Source organism: Vanacampus margaritifer, chromosome 10, assembly GCF_051991255.1.
Source record: "Vanacampus margaritifer isolate UIUO_Vmar chromosome 10, RoL_Vmar_1.0, whole genome shotgun sequence".
NCBI classification, from domain to species: Eukaryota; Metazoa; Chordata; class Actinopteri; order Syngnathiformes; family Syngnathidae; genus Vanacampus; species Vanacampus margaritifer.
In genome coordinates this window covers 14,735,333-14,757,211 of record NC_135441.1, presented here as the reverse complement: position 1 = coordinate 14,757,211, position 21,879 = coordinate 14,735,333, and the positions used below count along the sequence as shown (strand labels likewise).

The 21,879-nt window shown below is 39.9% G+C and overlaps 1 protein-coding gene across 2 annotated transcripts; it reads left to right on the top strand.

Annotated features, from left to right (window-relative positions):
* Positions 1–4,296: 4,296 nt before the first annotated feature.
* On the top strand, positions 4,297–19,546 carry ssrp1a (structure specific recognition protein 1a). Of its 2 annotated transcripts, none has more exons than XM_077578864.1 (18): positions 4,297–4,372; positions 5,005–5,084; positions 7,332–7,517; positions 10,411–10,516; positions 12,223–12,416; positions 12,477–12,577; positions 12,737–12,866; positions 13,014–13,117; positions 13,528–13,656; positions 14,354–14,575; positions 14,797–14,869; positions 15,506–15,638; positions 16,712–16,757; positions 16,836–16,971; positions 17,045–17,212; positions 18,270–18,367; positions 18,446–18,629; positions 19,161–19,546. In XM_077578864.1, exons 2-18 carry the CDS (start codon positions 5,031–5,033, stop codon positions 19,224–19,226), a joined length of 2,130 nt encoding a protein of 709 aa, XP_077434990.1. In that variant the 5' UTR covers positions 4,297–4,372; positions 5,005–5,030; the 3' UTR covers positions 19,227–19,546. The 2 variants fall into 2 exon arrangements, with proteins under 2 accessions (XP_077434990.1, XP_077434991.1); XM_077578865.1 differs by lacking the exon at positions 4,297–4,372 and adding an exon at positions 4,641–4,811.
* The last annotated feature ends 2,333 nt before the right edge of the window (positions 19,547–21,879 follow it).

Genomic DNA, 21,879 nt, shown 5'->3' with positions numbered 1-21,879 from the left:
TGTTGTTTTGTACTTTTGACTGCGCCGCCCACCCTAATCTATGCGAGTCACTTTTATTCATACAACCTGTCAGTTTGTGCATTTCCCTCCTTCGGATTTGTTCCAAATTCTCAAGTGGAAAGTGATACTTGGCTAAAGCTTGGGCCTAATTGCTTTCACTCTGTTTTCCTTTCACTAATTGGCTCCACTTGTTGCCTTCATCCTCATCTTTCATTCCTTGCTTCCTCTTTTTCAGACACCCCCCATCAACTCTCACCTTTTTTAAATTACGGGTGGGGGACTTTTTTCGTACTGCTTTTTATAAAGTCCTAATTTTAGTGGGGAAATGATGCAGACATCAAGCATATTTTTTTATGCGCATTTGTGGGTTACATGGTTTTGGACTTTTTATAAAAGCCCGTCTGAGGTTTATTTCTTTTTACAATTGAACATTTGTAAAGACTGTCTGAATATGTACAAAATACTGTGACTATGGATTTAAAGGAGAAGTAATTAAATACATTTAAATGTTCCTATTTTATTTTTTAGAATTTAAAGATCAATTTCTTCATGTTGTTTTTGCAATGTAATGTTTTGGAAGACAAGCAACGGGGAGAATTTGGTGTGTTTTTCCTATTTGTGCTCTTCTGCTGCATTCTAAAAGAAAACAATGAATCTGTTAATTGAGAACATCATCCGCAAGAATGTTTTCCTTTGACGTTTTTACTACCAACTGAGTTACAGTCACTTTAATGTGTCATCATGCGTCTATCAAATTGTGAAAGTAGTTGACCCCTAGTTAGCCGTTCGGTAAAATTCGCCTTCTGTGTTGTACTAATTAATTCACAGAATCAATGCATGTTAGCATGTGACAGCTACTTAGCATTTGTAGTATACTAGTCTATGTTGACTTGCAGGACAGACAGAAGGGGGGAGGAGAGGATTTGAAAGGGGGGCTGTGGTGAGTTCTTTTTTTTTTCTACGCCGAGGGGCCATGTTAATTTGGCAAAAATGTAAACAGCATGTGTAACTGTTCAAAGCGTGACCGACTCATTTTATATGATCCCCCCACTTCTTCCCGCTGCTCTCTCCCCCTTTGGGTGCTGTGGACTTGTGTCAGTGGGGAGTCTGCTTGGAATTAACCCCTCTGATGCTGCTTGATATCTATGCAGGCCAATCAAATTGCATCATGATCCCCACCTCTCTCCACAATTTTTCAATTGTTCTTTGTTTCGTGTGTGTGTGTGTGTGTGTGTGTGTGTGTGTGTGTGTGTGTGTGTGTGTGTGTGTGTGTCTCATCCACTCAACCATCACAATAATACATTTTGTGTTTATGCCCGTTGTGTTTGTTTTATCGCCGGAGGATAGACTTCTTGTTTAAAAGGGAATGGGAATCAGTGTGTGTTTTTTTGTGTGAGTGTGTGCGCGCGCACACGTGTGTGTGTGACTAACATGAATCATGTACTTGCACATATAAGTGACAGCTAACGAGACAGGCGCTTAAAGAGTGCTGTGAACCCGAAACCTTTGGGTTTCTTTTACTATGTATCATTTTAATGATGATCCACAAGTAATAAATTAACCCTATCTTCTCCTTGTTATGCGTAAAAATAAAGATGACCGCTCATTGTCTAGTGTATGTTTATTTAATTACATGTTTTAAATTTTAATTCAAATTGACTTGTTGAGCACATTGGATAAATTGTGACTGCTTTACTTAAATTTCATTGTTTCCCTTTTTGCCTTGAATTTTTGGGTCATTTATGGTATCTAGTAACGTTAGGGGGATAATGGTCGGAAAAATAAATTGCCATTACACACCCAAAAAAGATTCCCATTGTAATATGTATAACGCCTAAAAAAATATATCACAAGTATTGTTAGCCCAACACTATAATTGCCTCTAAATCACTTTTACAATATCAATTAAAATACCAATTTGCTTGCTAGAAATTGTGCATTTTTCTTTATGTCTGTGTAGTAAGAATCTACAGGTCATTGTAATCCACAAAGGTTGAATTGAGGCAGCTGGAATACTTATTGTTTGTTAAATTTGTTGTGTTTTTCATTGTTTTTGGAAAACTTTCAACAATTTCAATAATGATTTATAGGCAATTATGTTATTACGCTAACACTATATAACACAGAAAAATAAAACACTTATTTTAGTATAGAACGAGTTCTTAATGATGTAATATAGATAAGATATAGGTTTAAAATATAGAGAAAGACATTCTTCCCAAAAAAATAAGACTTTTTAACAATAGTTTCAGTTCTGTACTTACCTGTGCAAAACGTCATTTTCTTTTCTCCAAATCCTTTTATTTCCCTTCAGTGCTCAGAAGTTCCTCAATCACCTGTGGAGCCCTTCAAGATGTACTCTTCCTCTCCCTCTCTGTTTTTTTTTAATTCCTCTCTTTTGGAGCAAAGTTTGCAAACTGCGAGGAGGTCCAAAAACAGGTGATGTTAGATGGCCCGAAGAAGCTGCTCCTCAGGATGGAGCCTCGATCTGCTTGGACTTCTGTGATCTGTGTGACACTCTCCGAGGCGACGAGGGCTTTTTGTATCCTCCTCTTCTTCTTCCTCCTCCCTCCTCGTTCTTCCCCTCTTTTCCATCCCTGAATCCCGACTTTCTTCTACTTCTTCTTTCTTTTTAATCCTTACGGCTGATTCACCGTCTTGACGCATCACTGCTCGTCTCGGAACCACGAGACTTGTCTCAACTCATCTCCGTCTCCACGCACGCACTCGTCATCAGGCTCCACGCACGCGGACTTGTGGCCGTTTGATGTCTCCGCGCCTTTTTTATTACATCTTCCATTTATTTAATCTGATTTAAAATATTCGGGAATATTAATCCAATAAAATGAAGACTTTTACGCACGACCAGAACTTCAGCTCGGATGCAAGAGCTCAACCATTCAGTTATTTCAATCTATCATTAAAAGGCACATAAAAAAAAACCAACACAATAAATTATTAAATAGGCCTACGTACAAATAAACATTACAGAGAAAATAAACGACAACTCTTAATTAAAATATAAAAACAGCCTTTTTTCCAAACATTTACTGATCCAAAGAACGTATGTTAATTTTCAAATAAAACCACACATGTCACAAAAAGTAGATAAGCCTGCATTAATATGCTTACGTGTAATGGAAGAGGCCTTAATTGTTCTGCTATATAGCCAACAGCAAAAGATGAGCAAATACTATAGCACATGTTTGTATAAATAATAACTTTCGGGCTAAGTGCAATTTGATCGTTCATCGCACGCAGCACGTGAACGGGTTGGAAAGCACTACTCTTAAAATTGAATGTGGGGGAAAAACTTTTTTTTAATTCTTAAATGTCTAAGTTTCCTTTCCTCAATGTCATTATATAATACACAGTAATTATAATTGTTTTTCACATGTGTGTTTTTGTAGGTCTTCATTCATCTTGCAATCTCAATGAACTGCAAACTGTGCCCCTGGTGAGGCCTCAAATGCTCCCATCCCATGCAGTAAACTCGAGGATATATCTTCCCAAAGTGTGTTCAAGCGCTGCCCGGTTTGTATTGCAGCGCCTAAATGGACATATTATGCGCACTGATTATAATCATGCTGGAAAACAAGCCAGCCCCTAAGCAGACCTCCCAAAAAGCAACATACTTAATGTGTCAGAGAGTTTATGCAAATATGAGGAAGGAAACAGATGCATGTTTTTGGCACAACAAAAAAATGTTTTTCGTGCATATGACGTCCCCTGGTTTTACTTGTTTTCCACGTGTATTTTTAAAAAGCTGTGGCGTTTGAATTTCCTTCCTGTATTTAATGTACAAATATCTCAAATATCGGCATGATATTAATGGACAATCCTGCGTTAAAATGTGTTTTATCTGAAACTCCGCGATATAAATGGCTCGAATTTGCACATTTCGTTGATGTTATTTCTCCTTCACAATTCGAGATGTTGTGATATTCGTGATTTGTTTAAAATAATAATAATAATAATAATAATAATAATAATGATAATGTTGTTCTATTTTTATTTGTATATGTGGAATGCCTTCAACTACTGGAACGTGGAAATTATGTATTTACATTAGATGGGTTTAGTGACATCTAGTGGTAGATAATCACCACTGCAAAACTAGGCCATAAGTCAGTTTAGAAAAAAACTGTAAAAAATAATTTACGTAAACAAATTTATCGGTGAAATGTGATGAGTTACTATAAAAACAATAGGTATTTGTATCGCAATTTAATGTACAGTTTCACAGAACGTTTCATTGTATTACCGGAAGTAGTAGAGAACATCCTGTAAGTGGTTCCTGTGACGTAGGGTTAGCGCCTGATGCTACACGCGGGAAACAGGCGGACCTTCTCATCACATTGACAATAGGACTGTGAGTTTTCGCACTTTCCGTTAATGGTTAACTGTAGATAAGCATATAATATCTGTAAGTAACAAGGCGCATTTTGCATGTCTCTTTATTTCGTTTACATTTGCAATTTAATTCAGCATACCGTCACTTTTGTTTTCTTACACACCGGCCTTGCTCTGTTGGAGCGCTCGATGTTTAGCGTGTCGTCCATAGATGGGGCGGTGCTTGATCCTGTTTAGTTTTAACCAACATGCGTGCTGCAGGCTATTAGATTGCAACGTGATGATATGGAGTAAAAGAAGCGCACCTCGCGGAATTCAAGTTAGCTAAGCTATTGTTGTCGCAGCGATACGTTTAATGTTTTCGATATACTTTATTAAATGAAGCGCTATATGTGGCTTGGAAATAGAGCTTGACGTGAAACTAGTCGCGCAGTAAGAGGGTGCGGTGGCCAAAACTGGTAAGAAACGAGGATATTTGATGAAAAGTGCTAGTTTTACAGAGTCGGTACTCGAGTATGTGTGGACAATATTCTATTTCCCTCGTTACCATTTACGCCCCCTCCCCCCCCCGTGTTTTTTACCTAACTCTGAACATGTCTAAAAACACCTTCGTTTCGTGTGTTTATTCATATTCCATTTGTATGTGTGCAGAGAGCACCAGCAGGGCTGTAGCCGAGATGGGCGACACACTGGAGTTCAATGAGATTTACCAGGAAGTCAAAGGATCCTGGGTAAGTCCCTTAAGAAAAGTCTCCTCTCATTCAAATGGACCGACAAATTTTCTGTGCGACAAGAAAGAATATCAGAACTGATTTGAAGTATGACACATGCTGGCGTGCTGGGAGGGGGGAGAAAAAAAAGTAGTACATTGTTGTCAAGGAACTAAGCTGAAATGATGCATCTTGACCCAGAGACAAGTTTTGCTTGTCAGGGTCAGAGAGGTGCTCAATTTAGCTTTGATTGCTAGCGGAAGAAGTTACGAGAATCCAAGGCAACCATATACGTCCACTACGGCCGCATTTTATTCAAAGTATAATAACCTGCAAGTCATGTATTTCCAATGGCTATGATTTTGAAATATAGTATTTCAGGATCATAATTGTTTTGTTTTTTTTGTCTCCACCCTGGTCCTCGAGTACCCCTATCCAGCCCGTTTTCCATCTCTCACTCAACCTACACAGCTGAGGATCGTTATAAGGCTGCATGCAGAGCTTGCTGATTAGCTGATCGTTTGAAACACATGTGTTGACTGAGGGAGACATGGAAAGGAGACTGGAAAGGGGTACTCGAGGAACACGGTTGAGAACCACTGTTTTAAGCTACATTAATGCCTTGAGATATGAGTTAAATGACTTAGGAGTTTTGTGAGATACAAGCTTTTGTTTGATTTGTGAGCAAAAATTTGAGATGATTGCTGTATGTTGGCAGTGAACTAAACTCATTTTAAATTCCACAAAAAGAAGCTTATAGCTGTTTAGTTCGAACATAAAGCAAAAAGTATTATATGACACGTATATCTTTGCTCTAGTGGAGTCAGTTTAGCTTACTGCTAACACACAATGCAAAACACCATTGATGGGCTAATAAATAATAAATAGCAGTATTAAAATCCGTGAAGCAAAGCAACATAAATGGTGGAGCAACACATGTAGGCAGGTAATTAATAATACTTGCAGGTATATATTCTTTACCTTCTGCAAAGAACAACTAGTATTGGTACAGCCTACTGTGGTGTGAGTGACTTCATGTACAGTGTTCCCTCATATTTTACAGGTTCATTTTTCGCGGATTTTTTTACAGCGTGCTTTTTTTTTTTTTTTTACAGCATGGCTTTTTTTTATTTACGTTTACGTTTTTTCCAAATTCAGTTTCGGGGCCACCGTGGCGATGCGGTCCCACGGTCAAAATGGGTTTACGTGTCCTGCCTCGTATCTTCATCATTAAAATTAAGATTGTCCGCCCAGAGCCAGTCGTGGACGTTTGAAAATCCTCGTTGGCCTGGAGGTCTCTGTCTGGCCGTATCTCCCGAACCCTACGTCCGACCGGGGACATACGACATACCCGGATTCGTCACAACAAGACCTTTGCAACGGTGTATGGCGCGTCGCGTTCCGACGTTGCCCGTAGCGTTCGCGATCTTGTATAGTTTAGACCCACGCAGGCTAAAATGGATCGATCACCGTTATATTTTTGTTTCTTAAAAAAAAATCTAATAAATGTTTTGCATATTAGTTTAATTTGATTTTATTGTTGTTATTATTATTTTAAGATCTACAAAGGTTTGAACACGTCGAGTGTATAGGTCTACTGTATTTAAATAAGCGATACAGTATGTGAGAACATGTTACAGCCAATCGGAGAAAAGTGCATGTGTAGTGAGGTGTAAGCCTTAAAACATAATATTGTGTATAAAAAAATATGGTATGAACAAAAAAATGATTTAAAATAAATAAAGGAAACAAATTATATTGTGCTGTATAAGTAAATAAAAAAACATACTTTTAATGGAAAAAATGACTAAATGAAAACAGAACATATATGATGAATGAAAAAGCATTCATAATAAACTAAAAAATGAAATAAAATTAACGCGACTTTCCATTGTCATGGGTAGCTTTTGGAACGTAACACCTGCAATAAACGAGGGAACACTGTAAATCCAAATGTCTGTATTATTCTGCCCCCAGGTGGCCAAGGCATGCCCAGTGTCCATTGACTTGGAGAAATAATTCTTAAATTCTATTTTTAGTTATCATTACTGTGTGTTGACTTCATATTTGCTGCTATGACACATGACAGTTTATATTAACATGCATTGATTGTACCTTGTTCTTTTGTCCAAGCAAAAAGTCTAAATTGTACATTTTCTGCAAACTTTAGATTGAACAAACTTGAGCAAGCCGAAACCCGCACAAAATGGTTAAACGTTGGTGAATAATTTTACAAAGCAGCCCTGTGCTTTTTTGTTTTCCCTGCAGAATGATGGTCGGCTGCGCTTCAGCAAGCAGAACGTGGTGTACAAGAGCAGCAAGACTGGAAAGGTGGACAGCATTCCCGTGAGTGAACTTAGCCTGGCTCAGTGGCGACGCGTGTGTTTAGGTCACGGAATCAAGCTGAGCACCAGCGCGGGACACATCTACAAATACGACGGCTTCAGGGACACGGTGAGTGTCCAATTACACATGCACATCATCTACATTTACAGGAGTGGTCCGACAGCTGTTTTTGTGTTAGTGCTTGGCATAGTTTCCTCTCTTGGGAACCCCAAAGTGAAATGTTTCCATGAAATAAATGTTACCTTACTTTGCCAAGAGACCCAGGCGTGCTTGTCTAGTGCATTGTTAATGAATCTGGGATGCAAAACAAGAGAGGGGCATTCTTTAAAGCTACTTGTATTGCCATTTAGGTAAGATATCTTCTCTGTAAAAACCTCAATCATTAGCCATCCATTAATTTCATACCTCTCATCTTTTTGGGGGATCTGGGGATCCTGTTTGTCACAGGTCTGGGCATCTGGCACATACAACAGGCAGGCAAGCAGACATTTACACCTATAGGCAACGTATAGTACAGCGGTACCTTGACTTAAGAATTAAATTCATTCTGTGACAAAGCTCGTAACTGAAGTCACTCGTATAAGCAAATCCATTTTCTTCAATGAAACAACGTGAAATTCCATTCATCAATTCCAGCCCCAAGAAGGCTGCCATACTTTTTTATTTTTAATGAATAGATATAATTAGGGGTGCTCCGATCGATCGGCCCTGCGATTTTCCAATCTCAATCCAATCTCATCTTCCTCCTCAGAGGTCTGAAAAAGTCAGCCACTGTCCTGTTCTGCTGAGATGACTAATAGGATTTTCATTTTTATTTGAGAGAACTACTTCATGCGCAATTAAAACAACCCATTTGTATTATTTCACCCATATTGTTCAATGTTTTCCAATAAAACAAGATTGGAACACTGAAGGTATATGTTGCTTGTAATGAAAAAAAATCAATATCGGCAGGTCAGACTTTTTAAAAGATCGGTGATCGGCCAGAAAATTGTGATCGGTGCACCCCTAGAAATAATATTGTATTGTAAATTATAAATATAAAAAAAACCTACCAACTATATTTTGCAAAAGAAATAAGCTAGTTTAATTGTGTAAGCTGAAAGTCTGCTTAATGTGTAAAAGGAGTGGCTGTTTACCATGTTAGTTCAATGGTAGTCTCATCCATGCTTTCATTTTGTATTTTTTTTAAAGTATTCATCCCATTCAGTAAGCAGGTGAATGCATCGGCAGCTGTTGCTATTTTTTTCCCCACTTCCCTCGAGCGGCGGCATGTCTGAAGCTTGCTCGTAATTGGGGTTGCGCAATATACCGATAAGTACCACAATACCATGCCCTAAATAAAGCCGAACAATACTAAATAGGGCTAAACATTTGATCATTTTTGTATTGAAATCACAGTTCCAGGCAACGTCTTCACCAAAGCTTTGTTCATTTGCAGTGCTCCTGCCTGGCCCAGAATCTGTTGTAACGATCTCACACACAAACACCGTCTCCCTCCTCTCTCGCCAAGTTTACCAATCAGAACTAGTAACAGGTCACGCAAACCAACCAATCGGCTCCGAGCTGCTGCTCACGAATTGTGTGGAATGCGCCACACTGAAGCACACGCTTACAAGTTGACGCGACGATGTAGAGTACACTTCACAGAAGTCCGGCTGACGCCACGTTAAAGTGGAGAGCAAACAGCAAATTAGCAGGTAACACCTTGCTGAGACCCCAGCCTAGAATTCTTGTTTTGAGGCAGCAGTGCTAACCAAAGCGCCACTGTGCTGCCCTCATGTGAACAAGTTGTTGAAAAGTCTGCGCGTGTGTGTGTGTGTGTCAGGCCCTAATAGGATTAATGAGAAAACGCGGCGCTCACACATGTGCTGCATAAACAGTGTAATCACGGGCTCATGTAAGTCAGTGTTTATATCAGTTCACTGAAACAATTTGGCTGAGACTGCCGAGGAGGGGAAAAAAGTTTTGTTTTTATCTTCCTGTGTGTTTTTCTTTTCCCTCTCCCTCGCTGCCGTGCGTGCACGGAGATTGTCAGGTTGCCAGGAAATGAGTGGAAAGAAGATTCCGGTATAACCCGAGGTGGTGCGAGCGGCGTCCCCCGGGGTTAATCAGACCACTTTTCGGGAGATAAATCCTCACGTCGCTGAGCAGCGGAGTGTGATGTCATTGTTTAGTATCCCTCAGCCCCGTGACGGTAATTGGTCAATGACGGCTAGTTTAGCCTCTGGCTGTGTCCACACTCATGTGTCGTAACCTTAGCGAGATGCTGAACGTGGGCTTGGGAGCAGCTCTCTTGTGGACCCCACAAGGAATTAAATGCATTGGTGTGTAAATGTTGGTTGTTTGAAGAGCGGAATTGAATCGATAGACACGATGGCTACTCTGGACTGAGCTTTGTGTGTTTGTCATAGGACGTGTCTTTATTAGGACAACGGTGGCGTTCCAGTTTGAAGGAGGGGGCCAACAAGGAGCCCGGCGCGAAACGCTCGCCGCTGAAACACGTGCTGTCCTTTTAAACAACATCTTGATCGCCCGTCAACAGACAGACTGATGAGACTCGCGCACACACGCATATATACACGCTGATTATTTGGGCTCTAATTAGCAGTAATAGGCACGCAGACAGGCACATATCCAGGTGTGTAAACTCTCTTTCCCACACGGTCTCATTCCCTTGTTCCGTGCGTGCCGCAATCACTTCCACATGTGACGAGGACAGTGCCTGGGTGTGTGTGTGTTGTGTGGTGGTTAGCCAGCCTGCAATCTAAATAAACTCTGTCTGTCAGCGGCAGTGTTGAGAGGAGGACAAAGGAGTTAGATGGATTATGTTCACCTCCTGTGGTCCTGGGGGGCCCCGAACGATAGGCGTGGTTTTAACGGCGTCAATTTAATTAGCCCCTTGAGCCTTTGTCCATTTTACACCCCCCACCCCAGCTTTGACCCATGCATCACTACAGGGTTTTTCTAACTAAAAATTCTTTGTGTTTGTTTGCATCAGGACTTTGAGAAGATCTCGGAGTTCTTCAAAGCAAACTACAGCGTGGAGCTAACGGAGAAGGACATGTGTGTGAAGGGGTGGAACTGGGGAACGGCCAAGTTCTCTGGTAAAAACACAACACGCTAATTAGCAATCATAGATTTGGAGTGTTCAGGTCACCATCTAAATTTAAATCGTGTTTAATTTGTGTGGACATGCACACCTGATGTAAGTGAAGTTGCCATGTGTCCCCCGATCATGTCATGTAATAAAATTTGCATTTAAGTCAATCAAAAATGTAATAAAACACAATAATGTAATAACTTCACAATACCATATTACATTGTTATTATTATATCATATATCCCAGAAGTCTTTGGAATAAATCAATTCTCTGTCAAGTGTCAAATAACTCCAACACTCAAATCCATTTAAATCTGACAGTGTTAAAAATACACTTAGGGGTAAGGTTGAAATCAACTGTAAAAACATTCAACTCCAAAACTTTAACACGCCAATTTTTACAATAAATGTATATAACAAGATTCTCAAAATGTAGAACTTTGGACTGAAAATTGAACATATTTATTACTTCAGCTGTCAAGTTCTACATTATCAGTAGGGATGCACCGAAATTAAAATTTTGGGCCAAAACCGAAAATGCTCGGCCAAAAGCCCCCCCAAAAAATGTATGCCAATTTTTACTATCATTGTAGTTATTATAATTAATTGAAATTATAATATTATTATAAAATATTTATTTAGTACTGGCATTTTAACAAAGCACAATATAAATTGAAATGTGCCCACACCGCAGACATGTTGGCTAATGGTACATTAAACACCAAATGAGGATTGAGCATTTTCTGGAGGTGCGATTGCACTTTATAGTCAATGTAGTATGCACAGGCGGGGACGGATGCGTGCGCCATACATACATTAGTTCGCACCAGCTATTCGGCTTTGGGAACGGACTGCAAAGTCACACACAGCGTCCTGTACAGGTCCGTCGCCACCCGGAGATAGCGGTAAGTGTTTCTGTGTTTAAAACGGTTGGTAGCAATTGTGCTAGCATTAGCTAACGTATTTAGCACGGGCACCGGGATGCCGGTGAAAAAGTGGAAGCGTTAGAGGGGCTCTTATAAAAAATAAATAAATAAATTAAAAAGGGAAGAGTGACTCACCTGTACTGCAGTACACGGCAGTTCTGTCTTTTTTCCACCCACCTACAGTAAATGTTGTACAATGTTGTAAATGTTGTGCGCAATGACCCCGGGAGCTGCTGCTGCGACCAGGGCGGACACTCACCACTACACTCACTTGTAGCGTTTTTTTTATTTGCTTGCGTCTCCACAACATCCTATTTCGGCCATATTCTTTCAGCTTTAATTCTATTTTGGCTGAAAATATTCTGTGGCCAAATATTCGGTGCATCACTAATTATCAGTTTTGAGTAGAAAAAAAGACCCACCTGAAAATGTAATAAATCCCCAATAATGATTATAAAATGTTACATTATTGGTAAAAAAAAAATTAGTACAATATCAGTTAGGATTTATTTTTATTACATCACTAGTGAAATTATTGCATTATTAGGTTTTATTAAATTTTTGCTCAAGTTAAATGCTATTTATTTTATTTTATTTTTTTACATTTTCATGAAATTATTACATAGAGTGCTACATGCCATCAAACTTGTGCTTTGCTTTTTGTAAATTTAACATCATGGTATGGGTAGCCCAGGATTAAAAGAGAAAAAAAACGATTGTCCTTTTTTGATGCACGAAAGGACACCGATTGTCTTCCGTTGACCACTTTTTTCCTCCACCGCAGGGCCGCTGTTATCGTTCGACATGAACGACACCACAGCCTTCGAGGTCCCGCTAGCCAACGTGTCACAGTGCGCCACGGGCAAGAATGAAGTCACGCTGGAGTTCCATCAGAACGACGACGCTGAGGTCTCACTCATGGAGGTTCGCTTTTATGTCCCGCCCGGCCAAGCGGACGAGCGGCAAGACCCTGTGGAGGTGAGAAGGCGTCTCCTCCCGTCACGACTGTGCCGCAATCTCTCATTGTACTTTCTTCAGGCCTTCGCCGAGAACGTGTTATCAAAGGCGGATGTGATCCAGGCCACGGGAGATGCCGTGTGTATTTTCAAAGAGCTACAATGTCTTACGCCCAGAGGAAGGTAAAATACCCTCAAGCCTAAAATAATGTCATTCAGATGAGAAGGCAAAGTTTGGCCCACTCTATTCGTCATCTGTCCTTTAAAACAAAATCTAATGTGGCCCTTGATGCCCACATAGAGCTTTCCTTAACTCTATTGAACACGTTCTGTATGTGTCAGATACGACATCCGCATCTACCCGACCTTCCTTCACCTCCACGGTAAAACATTTGACTACAAGATTCCCTACACCACTGTCCTTCGCCTGTTCCTGCTGCCACACAAGGACCAGAGGCAGATGTTCTTTGTGGTAAGTGGGGCCTAAAACTTGTTCTAATTCCGCTTCCCACCGGAATATAATAATAAGTAATATTTAAATTACTTGGAGGTGAGATGTTGGCTACCTTGTTTTTCGACATAGCTATGCTCACTTCCTGCCTCTTTTCTTTTGGCGTAGATTAGTCTGGATCCTCCCATCAAGCAGGGCCAGACACGATACCACTTCCTGATTCTACTCTTCTCTAAAGAGGAGAACATTACCCTCTCCCTCAACATGAGCGAGTGAGTTTATGTGCTTGCAAGTAACCAGAAATTACAAACACTGTATTGCTTGATTTTACACTGCAGGTCCAATTGCCAATTACAATTTTTTATTTTTTTTTATTATAATCTGTTCATGTTTACATTTCAAGTGACACATATAATTGCTGCTTTGTGAAAAACACTTGTGTCCATGTTTTTCTTTTTCTTTTATTTACATTTGTATGTTTTTTTTTTAGAAGAAACACAATGCAGAAAACCCAAAAATTTAAATAAAAAAATTGGACATGCAGCGACAAATATGATTTTAGCTGAGGCCAATATGACTCCTTTTTGGCTCTCAGTATACACAATTGTTCTAAAGAGTTTTTTCCACTAGGGGGCAGCACAGCTCTCTTGGTTGACACTATTGTTTTCTCTTGTGTCGTCAGGGATGATGTGGAGCGCCGCTTTGAGGGCAAACTGAGTAAGAACATGTCGGGATCTCTCTATGAGCTGGTCAGCAGGGTGATGAAGGCCCTGGTTAACAGGAAGATCACAGTGCCTGGAAACTTCCAGGGGTACGCCCCCGAAACGCACGCTCATATCGTCGCATCTTTTTTTTGGACCTTAACTCATTCTCTGCCATTGACGGCTATAGACGTCAAAAATTAATTTAAAGTATTTCTATTAGTTAAACATTTTTTTCCACTTTTGTTTGTATGAAAACCTAGAAAATAATTATTGTACATTTAGAACAGATATAAAATTTGTGATTAATAGTGAGATAACTAGCAAAGTCATGCGATTAATTACGAAAAAAATGTAATCGCCTGACGCCCCTAATTTTTAATCTTTTCTTAGTTTTTTTTTTTTTTGAAGTAATTTTTATTATTTTTTAAAACGTTTTTAAATAATTCTTTCTTTTATTTTTATTTTTTAAATAAATAAATAAAAGATTATTAAAAATTAGGGGCGTCAGGCAATACAATTTTTTAATCATAATTAATTGCATGACTTCACTAGTTAACTCAAAATTAATCACAAATTTTATATCTGTTCTAAATGTACAAAACATTTTTTTCTAGGTTTTCATACTCTTGTTAACAAAAGTGGGAAAAAATGTGAAACTAATAGAAATTGTTCAAATTATTTTTTGACGTTGATAGCCGTTAATGGCAGCGAATGAGTTAATAATGTAAATAATAATTATTATATTATATATTATAATAAACATTATAATAGTAAATAATGTTCCCTTTGCCACCTCCTGCTCAGCCACTCTGGCGCTCAGTGCATCACGTGCTCCTACAAGGCAACCTCGGGGCTCCTCTACCCCCTGGAGAGGGGCTTCATCTACGTCCACAAGCCCCCCGTGCACCTGCGCTTCGAGGAGATCTCCTGCGTCAACTTTGCCCGAGGCACCACCACGACTCGGTCCTTCGATTTCGAGATCGAGACCAAGCAGGGCAACCAGTACACCTTCAGCAGCATTGAGAGGTGACTCTTCATAAGTCATTGGCGGATTTCAGCTGTCAAAAATACTATTATTATAATACACTTTGACTTGTAAAATTGGACATAAAGGTGTAATAGTGCATTTGAGGTTCATCCTAAAATTTCACCTTAAAGCCAAATATTCCTAATTTAACAAAAATCCTAAGCACTTTTCCAATCGCCATCTTGACATTTGCTAACGTACTTCTTCCGTGCCCCTCCAGGGAAGAGTACGGCAAACTGTTTGACTTTGTCAACGCCAAGAAGCTCAACATCAAGAACCGAGGATTTAAAGAGGTAACGCGGTCACCCTCTCTTTCAAGACGCCATTTTGTCAATCATAATCCATCCCACTTAATGACACTTGTCGCCCTTCCTTCTCCTTGTACTTGTGCGCGTGTGCTTGTACCTGTGTAGAAGAAGGTGCGTATGTTCGTACTCGTGGTTGGCGTGATTTGTGCTTGCATGGCGTGCTGCCCAAAATCCAGCCCCACATTGTTGATTTACATTTGGGTTGGGTGTGATGTGAACAATTGTTTGGGATTGGGAAGATTTCAAAGAGTGATTTTTGGCGAACTTTGACGGGAACATGGTCGGGGTGCGGGTGTGTGACCGTGTGTGTGTGTTTGCATTGTGCAGATTTGTGGTCTGGCGGGGCTTTTGGTGTGCAATAACACAACTGTGGTCGGAGGCAGCACTAACACGCACAGACACAAACACAGTTACTGTTTTTATACACAAACGTTGCTGGCTCAAAAATAAATTGCCGTTTTTGCATAATTGTAACAGAATTGAACTCATTTATTGAACGCACACTTTGGAACTCCAACAGTTGGGCGCAGAAGCATCTCCCTGAGAATGGTGGATTGTGTAGGAAGTTTTTTTTTTTTTTTACTTTTGTAGGTGTTTTCTCACCAAGTACTGTGCTTGCAGGGCATGAAAGGCAAGATCGACGAGTACAGCGACTCTGACGAGGACAAGCACGACGCCTACTTGGAGCGCATGAAGGCCGAGGGCAAGATCAGGGAGGAGGGCAACGACAGCGACGATTCCGACAGCGGCAGCGGTGAGTTGACGGGTCAACAGTGAAAACACAAATGTATACTGATGGGTAGGGGTGGGAACCTTTTGAATGTCTTAACGATTCGATTCCGAATCGATTTTCGATTAAGAACGCTTTTTGATTCAAAATGATTTGATTGACAATGATTTTTGCTTCAATCTATAGAATTGCAAGGAATTGTAATGATCTACTCCAGCCTGACTCGCTAATGCGCTTACTCGCGGCACTTTTTTCACTCAAAAGAATGGCTCCACACTACAAAAAAAACAACTTTTATTGGAATAACTTGATCGTGACTTTTTCCTTCTTTTCTCTAATGTGGCTACAACTTAACAGTGTATTAGACCGCGTGGAACCACACAGCGCTCTAAATAAAGTCACACACAAAAGGCAAGACAGTATAAAATAATTTAAATAAAATCAATTTTGGGGCATTTAAAATCGATTCTGAATCTTCCTTAATGAGAATCGTGATTCTTATGAGAATCATTTTTTTGGACACACCCCCTACTGATGAGGGTGTAATTGTATGCCAAAGATCGAGATTCAATAGGTACAGTTGGTTGTAAGTTGTTCATTTGCAATTTGCAATCTGCTTATCATTTATGTAAATAGACAGATTCATGTTCTTTTTCTCTCGTTTCAGTAGTATTTTGCGCCAAAATTGTCTTACAATCAGTTGAAAGGGAGACTTTTGGGGGCAGTGGATTTGTTGAAAAGCCATCGTATTCGTAAGCTTTGAGGGTAAAGTAATTCTTATCTTATAGTAGATCAAATATATTTTTGTATAATCTTGTTTTTTGTTTTTTTTATGTAGACCTGTTAAAATATCGCTGGAAGTTGTGTTTTTACCTATCATACAGGAAGTCATGACTCTTACCCGATATGTTCCGTGTGAGAACCTTAATAAGCACTCAAGCATTCAATTCCCCTGCATTTGGTTTGGCACTATTTATTTATTTCTTTTTTTTATGGATAGTTTTGAAAAGAAGTCAATGAGAAATGACGCGCTCCTTGAGTTTGACCTCTTACTTTAGAACATTAAGTTAGATTTTGTCTTTTGTTTGCCTTTTTAGATGAGTCCTTCAACCCCGGCGAGGAGGATGACGACATTGCAGAGGAGTAAGCAAAACCGCCACTCCCGGAAGCACATTTTGCCGCTCGCCACGCAGACCTAACACTTTCCCCCTCTGCCGTCAGGTACGACAGCAAGGCGTCGGCCAGCGACAGCAACGAGGAAGACGACGACAGTGAGGAGGACAGTCCAAAGAAGAAGCAAAAAGTCTCAAAGCCCAAAGTGGTGAAGGAGAAAAAAGAAAGGAAGCCACGCAAAGAGGTGAGAAGCGGGAAGTCGGAACGCTTACATTTAAGCGCAATGCTAACATGGTTTTTGATTTCAACCACCACAGAAGAAGCAGAAAGACAAAGGTGGCCCCAAGAGGCCGATGAGCGCCTACATGCTGTGGCTCAATTCCAGCCGGGAGAGAATCAAGTCGGAGAATCCCGGAATCTCTGTCACAGAGATCTCCAAGAAGGCCGGAGAAATGTGGAGGCAGCTGGGCAAGGACGAGAAGGAGGTGAGGGAGGGAGGAAGGAAGGAGGTGGACGAAAGAGACGACAACTTTTTATTTTCTTTTTTTCTTCTTCTTCATTTTCTGTTTCAGTCTAGGAAAGTCAAAGTTAAACGGAAGGTTGCTCACAAAATAATAACTCTTAACTCTTTGACTGCCAAAAACGTTAAATAACGTTTAGTAAAATCCTATGGAGGAGTGCCAGACGTTTTTTTTTTTTCAAAACAGAGGTGAAACTAACCATTTTCTATTGTTGATTACTGAAAAACGGAATAAGGTAGAAACAAACTTTTTTTTCTGATGAAAGATGAGAGTCCAATCTTTCATTTGGTAGTATGTGTGTTTCCATAGTCCAAACACATAATTTTCTGTGGACCTTGAAAGATCAGTCAAAATGCTTAAATCGGCTGGCACCCACGGCATCCCTTTTCTGAAAACGTCTGGCAGTCAAAGAGTTAATGATACCAAGTGGTTGATGTAATTCAAGTCAGAATGCTTTATTTGTCCACAAGGGGGCTCTTGCAGGCTCACACTGCAGCTGTTAATGACAATAAAACACAAACACAAAAACAAATCCTAATAATGAATATGGACTGAACAAAGTGGTCGGAGGTTTGAGAGCCAAATTTGATTCTGCTAGCAATTCCTCTAGTCAGCTGAATCCTATTTGAAGATTATGTTGTTGTTTTTTTATTGTTTAGGGCTGGATGAAACCCCCACCCTCAAAATTGCGATTTAATCAAAAAAATAATAATTAATAAAAAAAAATAATCAACAAGCATTTTTTATTTCAACAAGCAATATCAGATCTAATCACTATGGTGTACTAATATGAAGTCAGGCTTCAACAAAATATTGATCATATTGATAGAAATCGCTATTTATAGGGGAAGTCAAGTCAATCGATAATTCACAGAGAAAGCTGACTCATTGATGACAGAATAGAATATTCTCAAAGTATTCGATGGCTGCAGCCCTATCCTGTTGAATTATATTGACATCACATTCTCCCATTTATTGGGGGGGGGGGAGACCTCAAGTTACAATGTTATCATTTCTTCAGGAGTGGGACACAAAGGCGGCAGAAGCCAAGAGACAATACGACATTGCAAAGAAAGAGTACAAGGAAAGCGGTGGAGGAGATTCTTCCATTTCCAAGAAGTAAGACTCATAACCTCGCATGACTTATGTCGGTCAAGCTACTCTCTTTAATGCCCCCCCCTCCCCCCCTCCCTTCAGGGAGCCCAAGAAGTCTGGAGGCAAAAAGGACGACACGAAGCGAAAGTCCTCTGGAGGAGACAAGGAGAGAGAGCGCAGCGGCGGCAGCGAGAGCTTCAAGAGCAAAGAGTTCATCGAGACCAGCGAGAGCTCGTCCGACTCGGACCACAAGAGCAAGTCCAAGAAGAAGAAGAAGAAGAAGAAGGTGGTGGATACGAGCGTCAATGACGACATGCATTATCTTATCCACTTCATCTGTGGCTTCCTTTCTGCAACATCATCTCCGTCATCTCAAATTCCAAATCGTTTTTTGATGAATGTTACCGTCCATGAAAACAACAAAATCCGGGAAAGCAGACCTCAACGTTGGCCTGTTAATTAACTCATTCACTGCCATTGACGGCTATAAACGTCAAATTAATTTTAACTATTTCTATTAGTTAAAAAAAAAAATCCACTTTTGTTAAGAGTATGAAAACCTATAAAAAAAAAATATTGTACATTTAGAACAGATATAAAAATGTGTGATTCTTCGTGAGTTAACTAGTGAAGTCATGCGATTAATTACAATTAAACATTTTAATTGCCTGTCACCCCTAATTTTTTATAATCTTTTTTTTTTTAATGAACTTATGGCAGTGATTGAGTTAATATGCACAAGCACCTTTTCATGATAAAACAATGGTGCTTTCTGCTTTGGTTTCAATGCCGCTGACATTTCTTCTTTTTGAACCAGGAATCGGAAGAAGAGGAGGAAGAAGCTGCGTCCACACCTGCCAGCTCAGAGGAAGAGTCCGACTAAACACACACAAAATATCACTCGCTCAAAAGGACCAAACGTCGTTTACACTCTTTATGTTGGTTTCTCACAACTGGACTGAAAACAAACCAAATCAGCAGGGAGCTGTAAGTAAGTTTCGCTTTAAGAATTAGCACAATGTGCCCGATTCTCCACCTCGCAGATGTTGGCATTTTTGGGGTTTATTTTCATGTTTTTTTTTCTCCCTCTGTCGTCCCATGTGGATGCTTATTGTAGTTTTGCAGCACTTAACGGTGCAGTTATTAATTCAGTTTTCATTGTCATAGTACCAGGCTTGAATAAAAACTACTTTTTCATAAAAACCTTTGATTGTTGTTCTTCAGCTGCATCTGTACCACCCATCATCAATTTTCTGAGGATGAATTGTAGTTTTGTGCTTGCCTGTAATTCAATCAGACACATGGCGGGAAATGACGGCTAATCTCTTTAACTCACAAATCAGTCATCAACACGCATGTTTTGTGTGGCTAAATTGTCCGCTTTAGAATCGTGTGGGCTTGCACTGTAAACGTGATGTGCACTTTCCTGTCGTTGCACCTGGCAGCATAACCACGTAAACATCATCGTCACTTAAAGCATTACGTCAGCCCATGTTCACTTTCAGACTCAATTTTCTGCTAGCATAAGAAAATGCGAACATTTTTTATTTCATTTAGCTAAATGGCCAAACAATAAAATATTCAAAACTCAAAGCAATTACACACCCAGCCTCTCTCCCATCTCAGCCGTAATCCCAATGAGGACAAGCGCTTTAGAAAATGGATGGCTGACGGTCATTTCGCATTCTTTCCAAAGTTAACACAAGCCCATTTGAGCTTTTCTGCCACATTTGGGACCCCCTCTCCTCTTCCCTCTCCTTCCCGAAATTCTTCACTTTTTCCGAAAGCAGCTCTTAAATGATACACCACATTAAGTGGTGCACCCTGATAATTGACATCTTGAGATGCCCTTTTCCTCCATCACAAAAAGCTCTTAATGTAGTTCCTCCCATTTGAAAAACAAATCCCGCGGGATTCCTTTTCAGTGTGGCCCCGTGCATCAGGCCAAATTAACCAGGCAGGCGGTTTGCGAGAGTGTGCTCTAACGGCGGGAAGTCGGCCGGCAACACCGGTGGTGGTGGAGAGGTTTGGTTTCAAACAGGGAGCCTGATGATGCCTAAGTACACGGAGGTTTGTTAAAAGGCGGCTTCATTGGAGGTTCAAGAGGTTGGTTTTTAAAATGCAGACACTCCCCGCGTGTGTGGTTGGCCTCCCACCGCTCTGACTCCAATTTCCGTGATGAGTTGTGCTTCCTTCACTTCCTGTTGGCTGATCTCTTGAGTGGCCTCCTCCTATTCATCATCAGTTCGGCTGCATGTTGTCTCATAATCACATTGTCCAGGTGTTCATTATATATATATTTTTAAATCATATGGTGCGGCTGTGTTCCAAATTAACCAATGACATTTAAATAATTACTTCTACTTCCGGTTTAAAGCCATGGAGAGGAACAGCACTGTTGTTAGTTGATGTCTTGGTCTCATAATGTCAAAATGTGTGAGGCATGATTAAGACAGCTGTTTAAATGCAGCTTTTAATTGAACTGGATTAGTCCATTCATGGGAGTGAGTACGAGCAATCTTAATGTGTGTGGAAGGTTTGCCCTTATGCAGAAACACTTTTTTTTATTTATTAAGTTGATTAAAAACAAACAAAGTTCAAGGAGTGTCAGGATTTCTCCTGCAGCCCTAAAATGTAAAAATAAAAAAAAATAAAAAACTTCCCATTTCTTGTGCAACTTTAAAAGTAAAATAAATAAATAAAATGGAGTGGTGGCAATTTTCATCAATTTTGTCAAACTATTGCAAAAATAAAATCAAGATTAAGAAAATCAACCCCGCCCACACCCCAATTGGTGGGCTTTCCGGCATTCCCTGACGTCTGACCTATAAATGCTGATTTCAGCAACTTATATATTTAAAACTTTGCACCTTACACAATGAAGGGGGGAAAAAATGACACCTCAAGTGCAATTCTCCATAATATTTGGGTTGCAGTGGGAATACAGATATGTGTGTGAAGGGTTACCTGATGCTCACTGACCTAACTGATTTGCACAAAATAGACACCCCCCCCCCCCTTTTTTTTTAAAGAGCAAAAAATAAAATCTATTTCTCTGGGGTATCTTAACAAATTTTTCACATATCACAACTTTTTTTCTTTTTCAAAATTTGTATTACAAATATTTTTTCCCGTGGAAAAAAATGACTATTTTCATAATATTACAGTTTCAAATCGTCACAATGACGTCATCATTATTGTACTGTAAAGATGTTTTTATTGCGATATTGCTATAATCTTAAATCACATGTTCAAATGTTCAATTTAAGCCCTAATTCTCCTCACTGTCCTGATTGCATAAAAAACTTGAGCCATTTTTCCATGTTGTACGTTTCACTCTGTTTCACCTTCAGCGTTACTTTGCATCACGTGATCAACGCGTACGCACGTTCTTAGATGGTCCGAAGTTAAACGAGGACAAGCGCTTGCCTCATTACTAACGAAAACATCTCACCGTCATTTGCATAAAAACAAATGGCGTACATGTCATAATTGCATCAATGTAATCGTTTTCACCGGGTTTATAACAGGAAGTC

What these genes read in the sequence shown, in the direction of transcription:
- ssrp1a (XM_077578864.1), top strand. Translation starts at nt 5,031, where the DNA reads ATGGGCGACACACTGGAGTTCAATGAGATTTACCAGGAAGTCAAAGGA. An exon ending in AGAACCGAGGATTTAAAGAG is followed by an intron (nt 14,870 to 15,505) that starts GTAACGCGGTCA and finishes CTGTGCTTGCAG; the next exon opens with GGCATGAAAGGCAAGATCGA. An exon ending in AGAAGAAGAAGAAGAAGAAG is followed by an intron (nt 18,630 to 19,160) that starts GTGGTGGATACG and finishes TTTTTGAACCAG; the next exon opens with GAATCGGAAGAAGAGGAGGA.